At 40.1% G+C, this 23,908-nt stretch overlaps 1 protein-coding gene across 1 annotated transcript; it reads left to right on the forward strand.

The window, feature by feature from the left end:
- Positions 1-679: 679 nt before the first annotated feature.
- On the forward strand, positions 680-22,435 carry mapkapk3 (MAPK activated protein kinase 3). Its single transcript, XM_007563372.2, has 10 exons — positions 680-985; positions 10,297-10,436; positions 15,075-15,139; positions 15,521-15,600; positions 15,702-15,828; positions 16,022-16,097; positions 16,933-17,057; positions 19,899-19,984; positions 20,077-20,157; positions 21,701-22,435. Exons 1-10 carry the CDS (start codon positions 680-682, stop codon positions 21,854-21,856), a joined length of 1,242 nt encoding a protein of 413 aa, XP_007563434.1. The 3' UTR covers positions 21,857-22,435.
- Positions 22,436-23,908: the final 1,473 nt, after the last annotated feature.

Consider the following 23,908-nt stretch of genomic DNA (forward strand, 5'->3'; position numbering starts at 1 on the left):
TTTTTACTACAATTTATTTGATTTTTTTTTTTTTTTAAATAACATGTTTACGGTTGTAAGCCTTGTCTTTTGTGTGTGTGTTTTTTTTCCTGTCTGGGCTTTTTCATTTCCACTTTTCTTTATCGCGCTCCTACTGAGTAAGCGCTCAGTGAATTTCCGTCCTGCTCCTTTAAGACTGTCTCATAGGTCAGTGGAGAAACATGACTTGACTGAAGGAGGGGTGGCGCTTAAACAAACAGTGACAGTAGCTGGCCATGTGAATGTAACTAGAACCCAAGATCAACGGGAAACGGAGATCACCAGGGTCAACAGATTAAAGTCCTTTATAGAGATCTAATACGATTTTAATGTTCGGCTTTCGTTTCGGATGTGTTGAATTAATCAGCGGGGAATAAGTGCTGATCGGTGAAACCGGGGGAACAGTTTAAAAACAGGCGCGCAGTTAAAGGAAACATCTGAAACTAAATTACTAATGAGCCCATAAAAGAAGACGGAGTGGGTTTTTGTGGCGTTTTTATCTCTCTCCCCTTCCCCCCCGAAGACCTGTTGTCCAGGATGAACAAATGTGTGATCGGCGTTTAGATTAGTGGTTAGGGTTCCGAACCTGTCGGCTTTACGCGGTGACCTGCGAGAGTCATCAAGCAACTTCTCTTAGATTCGCTCCAAGCCGGGTGCGATCATGCTTCAAAATGGTAACGGGAAGGAAAAACCGCCGCAGTCAACAAAGACCGATGGAACCGAATCGGAACCTTCAGCCGACAACCCGAAACAGCAGCAGCCGCCAGCTGCGCTCCCAGCCGAGGACACGAAGGGCACCGACACCGGGTCCACTCATTTCCCCATGCCCGCTTATCCCAAACTGGAGATAAAGCGCAACGCAGTGACTGACGACTACAAGATTTCCAGTCAGGTTCTGGGCTTGGGGATCAACGGCAAGGTTCTGGAGTGCTTCAACAAGAAGACCGGAGAGAAGTGCGCTCTGAAGGTAAAGAAGTAACCTGACACTTATCTGCTAGTTTGTTGTAGAAACGAGATATGCAAAAGAATGGAGAGGTTTGTTTGAGCTCAGGAAGTGTGTCATTATACAGTAAGGACATTTTTGAAGCTTTGTTTAACAGATTTATTTGGAAATGAAAAGCATCTAACAAATTCAAGTTTTTGAAAACATTATTTTTTTGCTATATTTTGTGTTTAAATGACAGCTCTGCTTGGTTCACTTACATTTTAAATCATAGCATGATGATTTTATGAAGTATTACACAATTATTCCAATACTAACATCTTATCTCAGGATATTTTTACATATTGGTACTTTCATGCAAACTGTTATGGATAAGTTTCTCCTTTAACTCTGTCCTAAATGCCTGAGAAACCTGTTGGAGTATCAAAAACTTTTCTGGAGTTAGAAATACTCGTACTCTTGGGAAAATAAGGAGCCCAGAACAATTATTAGCTTTTAAAAGCAGTTATAACCCTAAAATTACTTCACATTACAATACAACCAAACATCTTAATCGACCCCCTCAAAAAACAAAAACAAAAAATCTGAAAAGTGTGGCATGCTTTTGTAGTTGTGGCCACCTAAATAAAATATGGCGCAACAACCTGCCTTCAGAAGTCACCCAGTGAGTAAACAAAATACTAATCTGGGTAATTTCTTAATTTATATATATATATATATATATATATATATATATATATATATATATATATATATATATATATATATATATATATATATATATATATATATATCCATCCTTCTTTATTCAGATCATGGATGTTTGTTAGACAACAAGTGGCATTATGATGACCACACCAGACATGTCAAGGACAATATATCTGTGTGGTTAGAAAATAATATCTCAAGCTTGGAATGTGTGTCAGATTCCTGCTCAGTCCGTCATCCGAACACAGAAGGAGCATGGCACAAGTCTAAACCTACCAAGCAGAGCCGACTTTCACTGTTCTGGTGCCCTGGGCAAGATTATTGTTTGACTCACACATAGAGGTTCATAAGATAAAAGGTGTGCTATTCTTAAATGAAGTACTTTTAAAAAGCTGCACTGCGCTCCATGTTGTTTACCATCAGTGTGTCAGTTTTTAAAAGGTTTAGCTGTTTTACTTTAGATTAGATCTATCTGTTGCTGAATCAGTAGTGCAACAGGCGCATGCAGCTACAACAAACAGACTGCTTGATGCATTTAATTTCATTATTTATTGTAATAATGAAGCTAGCCTCTTTAATAAAAGACGCTGCACAACACTTTGCTTTAGGCAACTTTGCTTTCTTTTAGTTAAACTAGCCTAAAATAATCAGTCGACATACAACAGCAGAGCTTCACAGTGCACTGTGAAGCCCCAATTAGCACACATAATCAGACGTGTATCCCTACCCAGCAACATTTTACTCTCTTGAGGATATTTAAATGTGGCCAGTGTTCTTCACTATTTCATTCAAATTTAGAATGCCATAAATATATGAAGATTATAGATAAGCCGGAAGATGAAAAACACAGAAAAAAAAACTAACATTTGATTTAAAGTCGCTATTAATTTAATGGTTAAATAAGTGAAACTGATTTTCCAGATTGCTAGAAATCATATACCAACTTTGGTTTGTAATGGCATCAGAACCATCTGACACTTTATCTTAACTGTAACTTAAGGAAGCACTTGAAAGGGCAGTATTTTCTCTCAGACTCACCGAAATAGAATCAAGACGACCTAATACTGAATTAATTTAAACATTTCCTTTCACTTTGTCAGCTGATTGTGGTTAGGACGGCTTAGTTTTCAGCACTGTCATGTTTTGCGTGTTGAGAGCAGGAACAAAATGCAGACAGAAGCTTGGGATAAGCATTGCGGAGTTTTAATAAAAGAGAGAATTTTCTGATTGTCCGCAAGGAGAACAGGACAGAGTAAGGGGAGGAACAAATAGAGGACAACGAAGGTCAGTGAACTTATAAACTGAGGAAAGAGTGAAGAGTGACACCGAGTCCACATGAGCAAATCAGAGGAAGGTGGAGCAGCTGGGAGAGGAGAATGCTGAGCTGGAGAACTGTGGGAAGGAGACTAATACTGACCAAAGATCGTTTTTGCTTATTTATTTTTTAGTCCTTGCAGCAATAGACACCTTAGACAATCACTCCTATTATTTGATTATGTAATAACTACAATTTTTTTTCTTTTTAATCGTTTTCTTTTGAAATGAATAATATGGAAGACTTCTGACTCAGATTTTACACATGTTGTTGACGTTTTGTTTTATTCCTTTTTTCTTTAACCCAGAGCTATGTGAGATAACATCGTCTCCACTTAGGGAGGCATCTTATCTCTATGGGTTTATGGCAGAAAGAAACATCCCAGGGACCCACAGTAACTATTAGACATGTGCTCCAAAACTCCGGCCTTTATGGAAGAGTGGGAAGAAGTAAATATCTGTGAAGAGAAAGCCATTAGAAATCCTGTTTATACTTTTTCACAAATACATGATGATATATGGTGGCCGCAGCTTATTTGTTTTTGTTTTTTTGGGTTTTTTTTAGCAGGCACATGCAAGCTAGTCAGAGTTCACGGGAAGACGGATGAAGCTAAATTCACCAGTTAGAGGGTGCAAAATAATTTGAGAATGGGTTGAAGATTAACCTTCCTGTGGAACAGCAACCCTAAACATGCAGTCAGACCTACAATTGAATGATATAGATCAAACTATGTTTGTGAGGTAGGATGGCCTATGTAAATCCCAAGCCTGAATACAATTGAAAATTTGTGGCAAGTCTTCAGAAATGCTTTCTGTCCAATCTGGCTGGGATCATCCAATGTTGTAAAACAGCATAGGCAAAACTTCAGACGCGCAAACCAAGTTAATGCTCACACCAGCAGAATTGCGGTTGTAATTGCAGTGAAAGGAGGCTCTGCAAAATATTGACTCAAGTGCATGCTAAATTGTTCAATTTTTATTTGTAAAAAGTTGGAATATATGGATCATTTTCCATCCAGTTCACAATTGTCCACAAACTTGTTGGCCTACCTCTGAGACTCCTATAAAATACATTGAAGTTTGTTGTAACATCACAAAAAAGTTCTAGACGTGTGAGTAACTTTTGTAAGTTGCTTTCATGTCTGAAGTGAGAAGATCTACTTATCCGAGGAACAGATGCAAATGTTCAGGAAATGTCACTCTGTGTTTAATGCACTTGTCTTTAAAGACATCAAAAGACATCTCTAATCACTGCTATGCAATGATATTCAGTTGCACAATGTCTGAACTCTGCAGTCTGTTAGTGTGCGTAGATGGTGTTAATGCGGAGGGTGACAGTTTTCTTTCGTTAAACGTAGAAAAACTTAAATAATTGTTTTTGCACCAGAAATATCCATGTGTTGATAAAGGAGATATTTGGACCTCGTGGATCTTTACCAGACTTTGATGTGGTTTTTAATTTGGATGCACATGTCAAGTCTCTGGTTTGTTCTTGTTTTTATCCTCTGAGAAATATCGCCAAAGTAAGCTCCGTTGACTCGCCTTATGAATGGAAGAACAATTATTCATGCTTTTGTTTCATCATGCTTAGATGTGTTTTTCACGCACAAAAAGGTCTTAACGAAGTTGTTCAAAATGCTTCTACCAGGCTTCTGAGAAAATCCACCAAGTTTTCACATGTGACTTCAATCTTGATGCATTGGTTTCCAGTTAGAGCTCTTCCTTAGGTTTATATCGGAGAGTTTCTGCACCCATAACGTCCCTGGCAGGTTTCTGACGTCCTATGATGAGGCGGTTCCCTGTGCTAAGATGCAGACAAACCTTCAGTGGCCCTCAGACTTGAGACGTGAGGTTGGTGGTCTCTCGTGAAGCACTTTGTGATATCACTTATTGAAAGAGATGCGTGCAGTTTGATGGTGATATCTTTCTCTGTGAGCAGCGGAAACTATAGCGCACGCTTAAAGTCAGGCACGTGTGCACCGCACTTACCTCTCACCTGTCAGCACAATGTCAGACGCTCAGAGATTTGCAGGCTTATTGTAATCTGTCTGAGTGACCAAAACCAGCAGCAGCTGTGTTGCTGTGTATTCGAAAGCCTCAGAAAAGATGAAAAAAATTGATAAAATTAGACCACGACCGACAGATGACATGCTAAAGTCAAAATATTGTGGCAGAAACAAACATCCGTGAGGAGAGAGATAAAATGCATGTTGCCTAAAAATTTGAGGCTACAAGGCGAATTTCCTACTGATAAAGTGAGCTGTTCGCATGAAATGTTATCAAGGTTTAACAGCAGCGTTATGTAATTCCTCGAATTCTTGTCTGATCACGTAACAGCTTTCATGATTGGCAGATTTTAGCTTTCATCAGCGTGAGCCCACAGAGGGTCATTGTGACACAAAGTGTGAGAAAACATCACAAACTGTGCAGTTATCATAAGAAATGTAAAGATTTTACAGGAAAATGATGGAGACAAACACACACACACACACACGCTTCTAATGTAGCTCTCCCTCTGTGGTGTGTGGTTTGGCTTCGTCTGGGAGCCAGGCAGCCCCAAGAGCTCATCTTTCATTTGCTCTGACGGATCGCATAAGGCGCCCCTTCTGTTCAGACAGATATTCGCCTAGACCAGGCCTCTCACACTCATTTATATTGGCTTTAACATCGAGGCAAGTGACTCAGAGCGATGTCACATGTCTCATTGTTCTCATTTGTCAAATGTCTATCCAAGGACGTTCATATGCACATTAGTCTGCACCTACTGACACCTCTTGGAGGTATAAAAAAAAACCAAAACTGTATAGATGTGAGGTATTTTACCATCGTATGTTGTGGTGGCAATGTCAACTAGGTTGACGGGGTTCAGGTGAAGGTTTTTTTTTTTCCCCCTTTTGCCTCTAAACAAATAGAATTGGAGTAGAAATGATCAAAGGTGGATTCGAAAGAGTCGTCCATTTTGTGTCTTAAATTAAAGTTGCTTTGAGCCCTAAATGTGATAGATGGATATAGGTCTAATCTACTTTACGGCAGTGCTGGCCGGGAGCCATTCCTTTTAATGTAATTCGGTTACTGTCGTCTTTTAACTCAGATTTGTCTCACTTAGCGACAGGACAAAGGGTTCCTCGTGTTGTTTGGATGGCCTTTTGAGCACCTCTCCATTAAGCACAAATCTTGCCGGTAATTATTTCATTTTAGAGGTCTCTATGAATAGGATAGATCTCCTTTATAGCAGAGGTAGCTGTGTTTATGGCTGTGCTGCAAGTCAAATACAAAATATCAATATTTCCTAAGCTGCTGTTTCATATCTTGCATGCTCTCCGTTAGTAGTTGGTCTTGTTAAACAAGTTAATCAGTCTCCCAGGTTTCAAGGACATCTCGGTTGAACACATCAGGAGATTGTAAGAGGAGCATGACAGCTGTTTCTAGTCTCCTGTAAAAGAAATTAAAGTCTCTCTTAGTGTGAATTATTCATATATCTGCCTTTAGCTGATGGAGCCAGATTTTATTCACTGATGGTTCTGTTTAAACCGATTTTAGAAATTTTACGTTCAGCATCTTGCAGATGTATTTATTCCCCTGAAACTTTTCCCCACAATGTGCTTTTACATTAAAAGAACAAACTCCAATCCCAATGTAATTCATTGGGATTAACCAACACTAGAAGACTAAAGCAGGATGCAGCATAATTGTGACTTGAAAGTGAAAGCACATTCTGTAAATGTTTTTTTTAAAGCTTTGAAGAAAAAATAAAATCAATCTTGGTGCGCAGTTGGATTCAGCCTCCTTTCAGAACCACCTTTTACAATATTTACAGCTGCATGTAATTTGCCGTATGTTTCTCTCAAGTTCTGCACATCTAGAGATTGAACTTTTTAGTTTGAGGGCAAGGAGTAGGTTTTTTTAATTAGCTTGTATTGTTTGACATAGTGCAATGCGAAAGCGAACCGCAGCTACTGAAATAGTAACAAAGGTTACAATTTTGGTTCCCAGTTCAACCGAGTGTACCAGACTATGAGGTGTGGAAACACCCTTAGTGTCCAGAAAATACGGTACTTTGAATAAACATTAATTTATGTTTAGAGTTGTCTGTCATAAGGTGAACCTCGTACCTTTTCTTTTACAGCCTGAAACAGATTGTCTTTTCTTTCTGCTTCTTTACCTGGCTTACCGTAAACTGGACTACAACTTCTTCAAATTTGACTTTGTTCTCGTCACTCGACCATAAAATCCAGATCAGTGGAGAATCGAACTAATAGTTGTACCATCGACAGATTCTTCCACCGGAGCCATGGATCTCGGCATCTCCTCCTGAGTTACTTCAGGCCTCTTGGCTGCTTTTCTGATTAATGCTCTTCTTGCCAGACATGACTGTCCACCCAGGACAGTCCTGGGGTTTCCAGGAGATATACAGGTGGGCAGTCATGTCTTTGTTAGGTTTGGAGCTTCATCATACTCTTTATGCCTTCAGATGATGGGTTGAACAATGATGTTCAGAGCTCGGTATATTATCTTCCAAACCTAAACCTGGTTTAAACATCTTCAAAAGTCTTTGTATTGACTATACAAGACTTGTGAATGGCCTGTCTCTCTTTTTTTTTTTTCTTTGCTTAATCAACCCTCACAGATCGGATGTTCAACCCACGCTTTGTTGTTCACTTTATGAGTCCTGCTTTATTGGTAAAAGGTTGTAAAGATAAACCACAGCTTTATGAAGCTGTACACACGGCCTCGTCGAACCGTGCCGATACTTAATAGCGCGTAAACATCTCCGTGTGGTAGTGTGTGCATGCGTGTAATTAAGGTTCTCTGAGACGTATCGGGGCAATTAAAACGAGCGAAGTGATCAGGCAAATCGTGCGTCTCGGTGCGAGTTAAGCCTCTCCTGACACAAATCAGACGGCTTTGAGTGCTGGGACGTTTTTGATTGGTTTATGTGTTCAAAGTCCATCATGAGATTAGCTCGTCGTATTCGCTCAACGTTCTGCTTCCCCCCTCCCCCCGGTTTTTGTGGTGCGTTTAATTCAGTTTTATTATCTCCAACCCCCCTCGTGCCCCCCAATCTCTTCCTATCCAGGAAATTAAGGAAAAACCTGCTGCTCAGACTGAAGCCATAAAGTCATAAAGAACACAATTAGAAACAAAACCTGCCCACTGCTTTTTTGTCAAAGTCAGCCTCAAGTGGGTGAAGCTAAAAAAGAAATGAGACACAGAGTGTGTTGGATCGGACAAGTTTAGTCAGCGGAAATCCTCAACTTCTTCTTTCAACACTCTGCTCCACTTGATCTCTTGACTTCCTCCTCAGCTTTAGCCAGCTGAAACATGGCTTTACACCAGCTAGGTGTTGTTTTGTGACATTTTGGGGTTTCCAGGAAGTTTCCTTTCTTTCCGTTAGTAGCTGAATGTGAAAGTCCTAAAATAGTCCCCTTTTTTTTCCCTTTATGGTTGTTGTTTCGAAAGAGATAGAGAAGTGAAGACAGACAGGGGAATATGGAACGAAGAACCGGGCAGTAAAGACGTTACCGAAGCAGGCGCTCGCTGCTGGCAGACTGCGCTCGCTCTTGGGTCACCTCAACAGTTCGACGCCATTTAACACAGCGCAGATTTATGTTGTGTGTCTGCCACGTGCTACTCAGTCAAACTGTGTGTGCGTTAGGAACTGCAGTTTATTTGGCCTTGTGAACGGCATATCACTCCATCACTGCTGCACCCAAAAATACTCTCTGACTGCATGTGGCGTCCAAGTCAAACACCTGCTGCGTACGTCTACATGTGAGCTTAAATGAGGGTGACCGCGTCCTGCATCTGCATATGTCAAACACACCCAACCATCTGAACGAATGCCCTTAAAGGCGACACACATGCTCAGTTCAGTACTGCTGACGTGTGGAGCGCTTCTATTAGCGCTCGCTAATTAGCCTTTTCAGCTTGTGGGCTAAACAGGCCGTTTAGCAAACTTTTTAGGAAGCGTACTGCGACACTTGACTTCATTAACTTTAATGAAGAATGTGTTTTTGGAAATGCGCACACATTTCCAAAAACAGAAAGGCAACAATATTTTAAAACAACAGCAACAAAAAAACACAGGTGAAGAACTGAAACACCCAGCACACCAACCTTGTCACGCAAGCAGCAAGCATTGACTGATCACCTGTTTCTTAGTTTTAGGTTTTAGGAAGTCACAGTTTGAAACCACGCAGAGGAGCAGAGCTTTCGCTCTGCTCCTCCGTTTCCTTTGGGCAGGCCCCAAGGTTAGACCCTCATGTTATTAGCTACTTTATGTGGGTCAGTCTTTTACCACAGGAACCAATTTTGAAGCCATCTTGCCTTGAGTTAATGCTGGCTGCAGCAACAACAAGTTTTTCTACCTACAGCACATTATTAAAAGCTGAGTTCTTACTAGTTATCTCATTTCTGTTTGACATGTGGAAATTACATTCTCTTGTTATGACAATTTCTACTGAAAGAAAAACAAAACAATTCCCCACATCTAAAAGTTCATTAAATTTAAACCTTTACTAAGGTCATCTTTTTCTCACCAATTCATACCAATTTTCATCTATGCATGTTTCTGGTACAGCCCTTAGTTTGAATGCACTTTCTTTTTTAAGGAAAATGTTTATTTCATGATTTTTCCCTCTGAGGCGTAAGAACGCATGAATAACATGTGAGAACAGCAGCTTGGAGACTTTACCAGGACCCTACCAATGCATTTAAAAGCAACACATGGTGAGTCACTGATTTAACACAGTAGAGTAAAGTTACATTCACAAAACATATTTTTTAGAGGCATTTAGATAATTACAGTTACACCTGCTCTGATTCTGAACAGCATTGTAACTCCAATCTGTGTGCAGCAACCCACTTTCTCAGAACGACTGTAACAGGAAATAGTTATTAGGCTTCCATTAGCAGTGAATGGAAGCAGCTGAAAGTCTCACTGATTTGTTTTATTTGTGAGAATTTAAGCATTATATTGATGACACTGGCCTGTTTTACCACTAAAACTTTATTAGTCCATCTAGAGTTAGTTGTCCCCCAACATGTCACTGCCCCTTAAATGCAGCGACATTTAAGAGACAGTGACAAAATAAAGCTTGCTAATAATAATAGCATTAGATCTTATACCCACAGAAACAAGCAATCAGACAAAAACAGACTTTTGTTTCAATTTTTTATTCACATTTGTTTTCAGCCTTTCTTAGGGACACCTGGCTTTTCTACATTTGTAGCATCTGCACCCATCTTCATAGGCGTTTAGTAATAACTTAAAGAAGTGCTTCTCACTTGTTCCATGTCTGTTGACCCAACAGATTCTCTACGACAGTCCCAAAGCCAGACGGGAGGTGGAGCTACACTGGCGAGTGTCTGGTGGGCCGTACATCGTTCGCATCCTGAGTCTGTACGAGAACATGCACCACGGGAAGAAATGCCTGCTCATCATCATGGAGTGGTAGGATGACACTTTACAAATGTTGACCTAACTCAGCTTTGTACACACCAACACATCCTATATTTGTAATAAAATAAAGTCACAATTTAGAAGTTTTTTAAAATGACAAATGTATGGTGATATGTATTTTTCCGTAACAGATTTCTTCTAACTTTAGCGTTTTTTGTTTGTTTGTTTGTTTGTTTGTTTGTTTGTTTGGTCACACTTTAAACAATAAAACACATTTTTATGCCACAGATGCAGTTTTAAAATTATGATTTCATTTATTAAGGGAAGAAGCAACCGAAACCATTGTGGCTCACAGTAGACAGAAAAATTGAAAGTAAAGCAAAATCGTAGACTTGTCATTAACCACAAATCTGTAGAAATCCAAACATATGAAGCAAACATGAGACACTGGGGAGCTTTCCCAGGAGTGGCCAGCCAACCAAAAAATACTCAAAACGCAGACCGATGAATCATGGAAGAGGTCGCAAAAGAATCCAGAACAACATCTGAGTTGATGTCAGTGTTCATGATTCAGCATTAGGAAAGAGTCTCTGCAAAAATGGCTTCCATGACAAAACAACTCTGATCAAAAGGAACAGCTGGATGATTCCCAAAACTATGAGAAAGTAAACAGGACAAAAGTTGGTGTTTCTGGACGTTAGGTGTCTTGCATAAAACCGACACAGCTTTTCAGAAAAAAGCAGGAGTCGGACATGGTGGAGGTTGTGTGATGGTCTGGGGCTGGTTTGCATCTTCAGCACCAGAACGACTCGTTGTAATTGAATGGACCACAGATTCTGCTCTCTGACAAAGTCGTGAATGAAAACGTCCGCCCGTCAGTTTGTAACTTGAAGCCCAAGCACACTCTCTGAGTTTTTTTTTTTTTTTTCACAGTGCTGTGTATTGTATTAATGTAGTTTCGTATCTCCTCAGCTGAAAGTCATGGAAAGGGTTTTTCTTTTTTTTTTGAGGCAGGATTTCTGTTTGCTAAAGTTTGAAGATTTTATCATGTTAATCTTACTCTAGCTGATTAAGGTTTTTAAAAAATGGCAACAGAGTTAAATACTTTCCTGTATCTAACAATCCCAGACCAAAAATCTAAAGATAGGCCTGCGGCTCTCATGTTTTTATGCTGAGTTCATGTAGATCCCCTTCTCTTCTAGAAGAGCAAATGGCTGTCTTTCCAGACGTGAGGCCCACTACCTTCGATTCGCTCACACTGTGTGGAATCTGTGAGAAAAGATAGTTGTCGTTTTGTTTTTTTTATCAACAAGAGTAGAGAACTTATCCCTACTAAAACAACTAAAACCCATCCCATCTTGGTTTTGATGGTTAAGCATAATTTTAGAGATCAAAAGAAGGGAGGGAGTGACTGAAGGGAAATGACCGTCTTGACACAGCAGCTGATCATTGTAACCACTTTTATTTACGCCGCAGCTCTTTGCTACTTTTTGTGCTCTCACTGTCTGAGTGTGTATGTGTGTGTAGGGAGGTGTGAAGTTTAAAGGTCTGAGTAATGCTGTATCGCTGTTGATTCAGAGGCGTGTGAGTGAAGGCCTATCAAAGCCCGGTATCGTTTCTACTGTCGCTTCATGACCTTTAACCGCTGATTAACACCGTCGGGCCGTGACAGCTTTAGATAAGGCTCCAAGTCAACAATACATTTTTACCTCTGAACTCAAAAGAGGAATCAGACTAAGAAAAGTTTCAGTAGCTCGTTTTCCTTCAGGCACAGAAACGGGCCAGGAGAGCTCTGCAGGGTAGAAAGTGTCCAAACAATACAAACTTTTGGTACAAGCCTGTAAATCTTCACTTTTTTTTATTTTTTTTTTATAGAATTCCATTTAATAAATCTATGTGCAGACATAGCAACCTGTTTTGTGTTAGTTATCTCATCTGTGCTGTATGTTTAGCATATCGGTTTGTTTTTCTGTAAAGCTAAGCCCTGCAAATTTTGATTCTGATTTCAGCTTGAGAATTATAAAACATAATTACACGATGAGAGCAACAATGAAGGTGTGTTCCTGTTGTGAAGAGTCAATAATTATTTATATCAGAAGTAGAGGCCATATCACTTTAGTTTTACTAAGGTTTTAGAGATGAACTAAATGAGAATGTGGTTGGCATTTTAAACTGTCTTTAGTATTTTGTATTATTGATGATGGCAAACTAACATTACTACTAAAGCAGCAGTCTTCATGTGTACATCTTGAAAATGTAGCTCCTTTCCCCAACTCAGAGTTTTCTTAAAGGATTATAGTTATTTAAAATCCAGCCTGATTTATGACACGCAGGTGATGAAAGCTTTAAAACAAAATGGACCCTTCCTTTTATCTAAGTTGTTTCTCTGTCTAACCCTAAATGAACAGTAGACACGTCTTCACATATAAAATACTGTTTTACAGTTTCTGTTGGCTTATAAGTCTGTGATCTCCCTGACTTCAAATCTAACACAAAATTTAGGTTTTATTCACTCAGTAACAACTTTTACATTGCAGAGTAATGTTGTTCATGTTATGTTGTGATAAGCTGCAAAAAAAAAATATATATATTTTTGTGTAGTTTTTAGTGGAAATATCTTAGTACACTTGAAATAAGAGAAAACTTAAAAGTAACTCAGAAAGATATAGGAGCTTGTTTTAAGGCAATGATTCTTCAATACTGGCAATTTTTTTCACTTATAACATGGGAAAAATGTTTTGTTTTCTATATTTTTTCTAACTTCTTTTGAGACGTGTGATTTTTGCAGTGCAGTGCTTAAATTTGGTGCATTCGCTGACTGGAAAAGAAATGTTTTTTTGGGCTTTCGTCCACCTGTCATCAGTCAACCTGAAAGTTTGCTAATTCCTGTCAAACTTCCCATTTCTCTGTGCATCTCTACAGTAGGACTGTCCTCAGAGTCACCACCCAAAATGTCAGCATTTAAACAGCATCAGCTTTCACATCTGCTCATTTTGTGTGTGTGTGTGCGTGTGTGTGTGTGCGTGTGTGTGTGTGTGTGTGTGTGTGTGTGTGTGTGTGTGTGTGTGTGTTATAAGTTAGTTATTTTTGACGAAGTAGAGAGCGGCTACAGCTGCTCTAATTTGTTCACTAAGTTTCATAGCTGCAACTAAAAGAAGATTCACTGCTGGGAGGACACTGCAAATAGTGGACCAAAACGCGTTCACAGTCACACTTGTCCTTCACCTATCTGCTCATCTGTAAACCACAAAAAGTACACACTCATTAATGCTCACAGATCCACCCAGCAATGATAACGGACACACTTTGCTCAGCAGCAGACGGGAGTTTCAGGTATCAGTCACTGAGTGGGGGAGAGCAGACTTTTAACTGATCTTGGAACATTTTGGTGACGTTACCCTCAAAACTTTCAAGCAACGCAGCTGCATATGCTGGGAATGATTTGAATCAAAAAATGAAAATAAAACTGTAAATGAGTTCAGTAATCCTTGAGTAAAACCTTATCTGAAAACGACAATAAATATCGTGGGTGGTAAACGAGGTCGATCATTGTCTAAGACGTTTTAGTTTCCAGAACGTGTTGCCATTGATTAAAATCTACTGGTTTTTCATGAATCGACTCCGACTGGTGATCGCCAGACCAGTATAAGTTTTGTAAAAAAGAAAAAAAAAATAAGATAAATGTTGAAGACCCAATGTCACCATTTTTTGGTAAATTGAAAAACACTCCCACTATAGAGAAACCCACAGAAAATGTTATGCTTCTATAGTCGATGCTTGTTACATTGCAAAGCATTTTCTGGCACTCCACAAACAAAACAATCTTATTTTTCCGTATGAGGACAGAGGTGCCTTCCTCCAATCACTGACTGGAGAGTTTTAGGCTCACACTATAGACAAGCTGAGGGGCTTTGATAAAATCTTTCTATATTTAGTCTCTCATCTTAGCAGAGATGCCATGTGAAACCCGAGGAGGAGTGAATTCCTCAAGGGGAAAGAAGGACTCATGAAAATAAGCTCAGACGAGGCCGGTGCGTAAAAAAATGTGTTGTTGTTGTTTTATTTCAAGCTGAACTTGTGCAGCGTGTGAATCTACGTGCTCGTTCTGGAACGCACCTGGCATATATTGTTTTAAATATATGAAATACAGCCAAACTGCTGATGTGACATTTCCTGTTTTATCCACAACTTTTCACTCCACACCATTGTTGTTGTTTTTTTTTGTTTGTAAGCAGTTATGTACAAGTTACTCAATGGTTGTTGCTAGGTAACCAAAAAACGAGTGAGTTAGTTGAACATTTTTCCAGACGTATTTTTTGATGATATTATGTGTATGTACAGTGTTATTGATTTATTGCCCTGTCCTACTTACACCACTGAGACCCACTTGGGATGTTACTTGAATGCATCTGCTTCACCATGGAAACCCACGCCAAAAAAAAAAAAACAACAAAAAAAACAGATTTAAACGTTTCCTTCACGCATCTTATTCCAGTATCTTTTAGAGCTACTAAAGAAACGATTTCAAGGGATTTAGAATCAGTAGAATCAATTAAAATTCTTTGTTTTAAAGTAAACTGGTTATTAAAAAAAAAATACACAATCTCGGTGTCTATTAAGGAATAAATTGGACTTTGTCATTTTGTTCGTGAAAAACTAACCGTCATGTATTGATCTCTGTTTATCCAGTATGGAAGGAGGAGAGCTGTTCAGCAGAATCCAGGCCAGAGGAGACCAGGCCTTCACTGAAAAAGGTGAGAATAAACGACCACATCAGACTCTCTCTCCTTAGACGGCGTTACCCAGGAAAGGACAGATCCGTGGAGTCAGATGCACTTCAGCCGAAAGCATCGGATGCGCCTCTTTAAAGCTAAATCACGAGAATGCAGCTGCCACTCTGAGTCATCTTTAAAAAAAAAAAAAAACTCATGTGTGAAGTTTAAATTATTTTAAATCTTTTGGTGTGAAACAGTGTAAGGTCACATGGCTTCATCTGCGCCGGTACAAATAGGAAGTGAAACTTCCACCGAACATGCAGGTTAAAACCAAAGCGGGCCTCCGCTCCATCTCCTCATATCCTGCTGTACCCGATCCGCTTCTGGTTTGAGAGAGTCTGTTTATGTGTTTCCTCCCAGAGGCGTCTGAGATCATGAGGGACATCGGGACCGCCATCTCGTTTCTCCACAACATCGACATCGCCCACAGAGACATCAAGGTGCGTAGAGGTATCCAGATGAGAACCTCCAAATTGCAAAAAAAAAAAAAAAAACGCATCCAAATCCCCGGCTCCGTCCACTTCTCTGCACGCGTCTCCAGCCGGAGAACCTGCTGTACACCACCAAAGCCAAAAACGCAGTGCTGAAGCTGACAGACTTTGGCTTTGCGAAAGAGACGACATTACATAACCCCCTGCAGACTCCCTGCTACACACCGTACTATGTGGGTAAGAGGTTTCATGACTTTTTTTTTTTTTCTTTTTATGTTTTTGTGTTTGAGATGTGTAAAATGATATCAGGAGTTGGAGTTGTTGCTTCAAAGCAAAAAAACAAACAAAAAACAAACATCTTTTTCTGTCTGATAATGTGAACTGTTTTATGTATTCTGTGTGTATGTTTTGGTGTGTTATCATTGATAAGCTCCTGAGGTTTTGGGTCCGGAGAAGTATGACAAGTCATGTGACATGTGGTCTCTGGGCGTCATCATGTACATCCTGTAAGTAGCAAGACGGTAGAGTCAGGGGTTTCTTTGGGGTGAGGGTGGTGATGATTTAAGCTGTGCTTTCCAATAATAGATACACCTGTTGAGCTTTTTCGCTTGATGAAACTGTTTTCAAATAAATAAAGATCTGGAAAATGTGGCGTGCGTTTGCGTCCAGTGGATATTTTGTTGGACCCCCGTTTCACTTCCTCTCCTTTCGGTTTTGTCTCTACCACACCTAGTGACAATCCATCTTGACCATTCTTTTTCTCCCCCCAGAATTTCTCATTCAGATTTGACAAAGATTCTAATTTGGATCTGGACTTTGACTAGGCCGTCCTAACATAAATTCCCTTCGATCTGAATCATTCCATTGGCAGCCTCTAAGATGTTTTCTCCTGGGATTTCCCTGTATTTATTTTTTTCCCATTTATCTTCTGGTGAACTCCGTCCTCTGCTGCCACCACCGTGCTTTGCTGTGGCGGTGATGCATTCAGGCTGGTGTTTAATCTTCCACCACAAGTAGCATTCTGCATGTAGGCCAGAAATTTCCACCTTGGTTTCATGCGACCATGTCTGCCGTGCCCTGTATTTTTGAGACAAATGTCACAAAGGGCTTCCTGTGCTGTGGGATTAAATTACAGTATAGCTCACAGCTGTCAAAGTACAAAAACGCACCACACAATGTGATGTCCCAAATTAAATGCACAACATTTGTGTATGTAATGTTACAAAAGGTTAAAAAAAATAATAAATCAAGGCAATGGTTACTTTTGTAAAGTACTGTGGATACAGAAGTGTATCGGAGGCAGATTAAAAAACGCTCGTATCTGTTTGCCTCCCCTACTAGGTTGTGCGGCTACCCTCCTTTCTACTCCAACACCGGCCAAGCTATTTCCCCCGGGATGAAGAGGAGGATCAGGATGGGCCAGTACGAGTTCCCTAACCCAGAGTGGTCCGACGTGTCGCAGGAAGGTAGGAGTTCAAACGCCAAAGTGGATCTGTGGCAAACAAAGTCAAAAACCTCCGGAATCACCTGAACATGAGAGGACACGCAGATCAAACAATCCTCAACACTTAGACAGGGAATTAGAGTTTATGAACAAAAAAACCCTGAAGGATTCTTTTTCTGTGGTTTTCTCCTACGTAAAACAGCACATTCTATATCTTTAGTCATGTCAGTTTTTTACTAAAGCGAGCAAATGAAGTTTTAAGGAAGGTTATGAAACCTATTACTCTCACCTTTGTGTGGAGTTGACCTTATTCTGAAGCAAGCCGCACCAGAAACAGGAAACCGTGGGGCTGCACAGAGTGACTCTGCAGCTTGACTGGGTGACCTACTAATTCACACAGAGGAAAACTTTAGTCAGGTGACCGGCGGCCGTACACGCAGGACAAGATAACATCTCAGCTTTGACAAATCGGACTGCTTTGCATCTTTGTTGCGGGTTTCAAAATAAAAACAGGCCCATTGTTCTGCGTGGCTTGCGTGAGGTTGGCAGTCTTCTTCAGCTTAAACCATCGGGCCTTCGTAACCTATCAGACGATCTGTCTCGTCTCTAGTCTTTCTTTTTTCCGACCTCAACCAGCTGATCTCCTTTTACCCAACAATGACAGCGGATGAGTCAATCCCCTTGTTCTTTTTTTTCTTATTTAAATCCCACTTGAGTTGATGTTTTTGTTTTTCCCCAAACCATAACAACACTCCAGTACATCACAATGTTGTGCATAATATGACATAGAATGAAAATAGCACACCCATTTCAGGTTTTTTTTTGTTTTTTTTTTTACAAATAATCAAAATGTGTACCATACATTTCCACAACAATTATACAACCTAGTGCAACCAACTGCTTTCATAAGTCACCAAATATGTAAACAGACTCCATCTTTGTGTGGTCTTTGAAGGCCCCAAATGTTTGTTAGCGAACAACCATCATCCAGAAGATTAAGGAACACTGTGGAGATGTAAAATAATCAACTACTTTAGCAATTGATTACTTGTTAACTAACTGAAGAAAACAAAGTCAATTTGCTAAAAGAACGACTTACTCAGTCGTAATTAAGCCAAAACTGTAAAAAACAAAACAAACAACAAAAACATATATATTTAGCATTTTTAAAATAGGCCATTTTTATTTAAATATGTTCCACTCAGAACCTCGTTTTAACCTCAACTGGTTCAAATTCCTCAAGGAGAAAATTTCCTGTGAAACACATTTTACTATGCAGTTTATAATCAGTAAATGGAAGACATAATAATCAGATTAGCCCTACACTGTATTAACGTCAAGACAAGCAGAAAGCTTTTCACATGTTGATACTAGAAGTATTTTTCAGCTGCAGACGCATCTTTTGCTACAAGGAATGCTATGTTGTTGCACTACACGCAGTAATCGGCTTTTCTTCTCAACAAAAGGAGCTACATTTTTTATTTGCTTGCACCTTTTCATGTATTTCTGACATTGCACAAAAAGGCTTATGCGGTTCGACAAAAAATCTGCAGAATGTGACAAATGTATGTATGTGATTAATAGACAGATCATCAGAATAATTCATTACCAAAATTGAGCATTAGTTGTAGACTTGGAGAGAAAAACATTCCAAATGTTGTTTAGTTAATTCAGTTGAAGAGGGCTGCAGGTTCAAAATATGGTTTTTACAACACAGTGGAAAAGAGAAAGGCATAAGAAGTCCTATTTTCAGTTCACATCAAGCCGTGAAAAGCAAACATTTGGAAGAACGTCCTCTTTTACAATGAGACCGAAGTGAAGCTTCTGGGCCCAGATCCCAGGAAAGCTGGTTAGTGTTGATGTTAAGATGGAGGAGGATGGCCTGGTATCCCCGTCCAGCAGGACGACAACTTTAAAATACATGTAGTGTGATAGTTTAGACCAGGGGTGGCCAAGTCCAGTCCTCGAGAGCCACCATCCTGCAAGCTTCAGATGCATCCCTGCTTCAACACACCTGAATCAAATGACTGGCTCGTTATCAGGCCTCTGTAGAGCTGATCCCGGTCTGTTGGAGTAAGGATACTTCTAAAACTTGCAGGATGGTGGCTCTCGAGGACTGGACTTGGCCACCCCTGGTTTAGACCAAGGCATATTGATGAGCTAGAATGGCCTAGTCAAACTTCTAAATCAAAATGAGAATCTGTTGCAAAATTCCTGAAAACTGACCTTCACAGAGGCCTTATTGAAAACGGGCCAATAGGTCTGGTTGTGTAAAGCCGACAAGAGACGCCAGAAGGCGACTTTGTAAAGAGGGGCTGAATACAATGGCAAGCCACACTTTTTAGATCTAAATTAATTTAAAAAAATAATGGAGACGTAAACATCACGTTCCTTCTGATTCAAAATGACGTGCTGCTTTGTGTAAAGGAGTGTGATCTCCAACTACAACCCCAGCCTCTTTCTGCGCTCCGATTAGTTTGACTCGCCGGTTCTGCTAATGCAGAAAGCCTCAACGGGCGGCTTCAAACTCAACTGCCCTGGATGCAGCAGGCTGAGCTGCAAGATGTGTACAGCGTCTCGCCACAAAACCCTCAGCTTTTTCTCATGTGTGCCTTCTTGTAACCAGCCCAGTAGTTGCAGCTCCAGCTTCGTCTGTGGTGCAAGTTTTCTTGTTCCAAACGTTGGTGTATGGTTTTGTTCAAACTCAAGCTGTAAGGTGATTCTGCCTTACTTATGGAAATTGTATAAGTAGGCCACACTGCCCCTCCCAGAGAGACAATAATTCACTTGTTTGCAGCTACTAACCTTATAATAATGACAATGCGTTTCTCTTTTTTTGCTTGTTTGTCTTTTCGTTCCCCAGCTAAAGATCTGATCCAACAGCTACTGAAGACGGACCCGAACGAGAGAATGACCATCACTCAGTTCACCAACCACCCCTGGATCAATGTAAGCAGCTGACCATGTAAATCCCCTCCCATTAGTCATGTGTGTGTCTCAGTTTGTGTGTAAGTGTTTGTGTGTGTTTTCCCGCTCTGCAGCAGTCCATGATGGTTCCCTCCACTCCGCTCCACACCACTCGGGTCCTGAACGAAGAAAAGGAGCTGTGGGAGGATGTGAAGGTAAGCTGGAGAACTGTCAACACTGACACCTTCTGGTCACACTCTGCCATTACAACCTAGAGACTGAACTAAAAACTAAAGCTGCTAATATGTATACCCTTGCTAGCTAGCTAGCTGTTTTTGCATCTGTCATGAAATTTGTCGCCATTTTTCTGCGCAACGTTTGTCTTTGTTATTGGCTCATTTCTGTTGTCAACCTATACAAGACTATGTGCATTATGTGCAAAAAAAGCTTGCCACTGTAGGGGTGAATGAAGGCTGTAAAGAGCATAGCAAAAATATATTTTCTTCAGTAAATTTCTGTCATGATACAAGTTCTTAAATTTTATTCATAATGATCTTCAAATTTGAGCTGGTGAAACCTGCAAAGACTTTGATTTAATAAATTATGTTTAAGTAAAAATTTAATTGGCAGAAAAACAGCAAACTAGATGACAGAGTTCGACTCCTGTTAAGTTTTTTGTCACACTCCTCATCTGCCACTAGGTGGAGGAAGAGGCCCAAGCCTTTTTCTTTAAATGTGTTCTGTTAACACTAGTCATGGCCTCCTTCCAGCTATCTCTGTTTGTTATACACAAACATAAGACGCTCCGTGAGAGTCACACAGGCCTGATTCGACTGAGCAAAATGTCCAGTGTAGATTTGCACATTCCGTCACAAGCAACCAAATGTGCGTGACTGAAGTGATAAAAAGTGAATAGACCTTTTTTTAAAATGAGAAGCTCACAATGGGCTTCTGTGTTGCAACTAACCACTGCTGTGTTGCGTAAAAATTAGGCAAACTGCACATAGAGGTGCAAAACCAGAAAATATTGTAATTCTTTTTGTACAGGCTGAGTGGATCATGGCTGACGAACTGGAAAAGGCTCTGAGACTCCAGTTTCTCTTGACCTTGGCTTAGAGACCTTTGACCTTTCACCCGGTTTATAAAAATACTCCCCATCTTAACATCAACACTAACCAGCTTTCCTGGGATCTGGGCTCAGCCTGTCCACTTTTTCTTATTTTTTCTCTGCATATGTTTTTAATTTTTTATGTTTTTTGCTACTAGACTGCCTTGCAATGATTATTTACATTTCATCATGTAACACTTGTGCATTTTACTTGGATTTTATGTGACAGAGCAAAAAAATATTGCATAATTATACAGTGAATAGTAAAACAAAAAACACAGGGTTTAAAAACAATTTACTAATAAAATTGTATATAAACTATAAACTATTTTTTAAAGACTTTGTAATTGGTGTTTAGGTATTAATATTCCAGTCTTCTGATAACAAAAAGCTATCAAGTGATATTTTCACATTTCCTGTAAACTTTAAACATTTTTTAACTCAAAAACATGGCTGTTAATCTAACAAATAACTCCTCGGAACGTCTGTTCCAATTTATTTAATGTGACTGTGCACTTTTAAAAACGGATGTCTTCCTGTCTCCTGTAGGGAAAACATTAGTTCCAGTTTGAGAAAGTACCAGAATAATTAACTTCTTTGTTTGCCACCTCGAAAACCACAGTCAAGCCCTTCCTCCTTGTCTTTCGCAGGAGGAGATGACCAGCGCCTTGGCGACCATGCGCGTGGACTACGACCAGGTGAAGATCAAGGACCTCGACACATCCAGCAACCCTCTCCTCAACAAGAGGCGCAAGAAGGCCGCGGCGGGGGGGAAGGGCGGCTCCACCGTCTGCCAGAGCCAGTGAGACGACGAGGAAACTCTGTGGAGAGTCCTGACTGAACAGCGTCAGCCGAGGAAGAGGAGCAGCTTCGGACATGGAGTTAGGAAGCGCCGGATGACGTTACTCAGAGGGCCGGTCTGAACCTCCGAGACTGGAAGTTGAAATGCACCCTGGGAAGAATTAAAGCTGGACATTCGTTCCTGTCAGTGGTAGAAACCGACAGCTCTGCTCGCTGTGTCTGTGTCTGTGCTGTCTGTGTTAATTATTTTTATTTGTGGATTTATTATTTTTTTGTAGCACTAGGTGTGCAGACACAACGTATCTGCGGTGATATTTTTGTGTATTTGAATGCCTAAAACCTCCTTTGGAGCAATTGTGAAGATCACAAAGAAACAAACTGCACAGAGAGAGAAAGAGAGACTGTGAAGCACTCCTCATTGCCTGTGTTGTCTTAACTTTGTCCTTTGCTGCTTTCCTTTCAGAATTAAAGCCCAGTCTCCCGCCGACTGTCCCGTTATTAAAATGTAGCCTCCGTATCGACCTACAGTTCCGTCAGAAGTAATATTTTTCACTGAAGCAGCAATAAACATAGCGTCATGTTCACTAACGAGTAAGATTTATTTTTTGTTACTCTGTGGTGTTTTTGAGGAACGCTGCCAGTTCCCGTAAATGGAGCAACAAAAGTCATGCAATGGAGTTTTACGCAAGAACCGGTGGGTTACCAATGGTGTGACATGGATTTATGACATTCAGCTTAAGAAACATTGAGTGTGACAGCTGAGTGAAGCGCTTCTAAGTTGCTTTCGGATTACGCCTCATGAAGGCAGTTGAAATTTGACTTGACTTAAATCCATGAGGATTCAAGTCAAGTTTATTGACTTGATTTGACTAAAGACAACTGAAAGTGCTTCACACCAATAAAAGTATTACTGTAACCAATTGTAAAATAAGCAATAAACATTACATTTTATCATATGCCATCATCAAGCAGATATACATCCATACGCTACGCAGGTGTTGTCTTTTTTTAGCCTTGACGTAAAGGAATTCAGTGTTTCAGCATATTTACAGTTTTCTGGAAGTTTGTTCCTGATTAGAGCAGCATAAAAACTGAATGCTACGTCCCCATGTTTGGTCCTTGTAAAACTTTGAGGATTAATGCAACAAGAAAGGCATCCTGAAGTCTAACTGGAAAGGTCAAAGGTCTCCTCATGTGTCTGTGTCTCAAGAGTTGAGAACTGAGAGTGAAACACCCAAACACAGCGTTCATTTGTACCCTCAACTATATGAGCAACCGCCATATTTAATCTGAACTCAGATTAGCTGAGGATGTCCAACTCTCCTGACTGCACAGAGAGTTGTGTTTGATTTTTTCCGACACTGAACTCTGAACTTTTGACTTCCCAGTACCAGCAAAGCGCCCTGTTACGTGCAAGGCTTTTTTTATCATCATCCCTGTAACTGGGGTCCTTGAAGCTTTGTTAGGTTGTTATAAATAGCATCAGTGAAGTGCTTTTAGGGTACTTGGTCATCTGACATGCCACTACACTCTAAAAGGTCAACAATATTATGTTTAGAAGAAAATAACCTTTCCCCCACTTCAATCATATGGCTGTGCAGGATTATGGGTCAGGGGATCATAAACTCCTGGAACAACGAGACGATGACAATGATTATGCAGTTGAAAGCAAAGGTTTGCATGCCGTGAATAGAAATACAAATTTTTTCTAAAGTTAAATCCAACCAAACTTCATGTGTTTTCGGACAGTCGGAATGACCGAAAACATTTCTGTTTGCCACAATAACGAGAGAATCTGTCAGATTTATTTGTCAATATCTTCAAAATCAGAAGCGACAGAATGGTTATTGTCTCTAAGCAATTGAGGAAAGCTCAGATCATGATGTCATGATCTGGATTTTTTTTTTTTTTTTTTGATAGACAGACTGACATAATTGAGTTAATTGGAATCACACCTGGAACACACCTGGCCACACCTGGAACACGCTGTTTTCTTGATGGGGAAAGTCAAAAGTTATCAAGAAGAAAACTGCGGTGCTACAGACGTCCAGTTCATC

The sequence above is a fragment of the Poecilia formosa genome, unplaced genomic scaffold (genome assembly GCF_000485575.1).
Source record: "Poecilia formosa unplaced genomic scaffold, Poecilia_formosa-5.1.2 Scaffold147, whole genome shotgun sequence".
In the NCBI taxonomy this organism is placed as follows: domain Eukaryota; kingdom Metazoa; phylum Chordata; class Actinopteri; order Cyprinodontiformes; family Poeciliidae; genus Poecilia; species Poecilia formosa.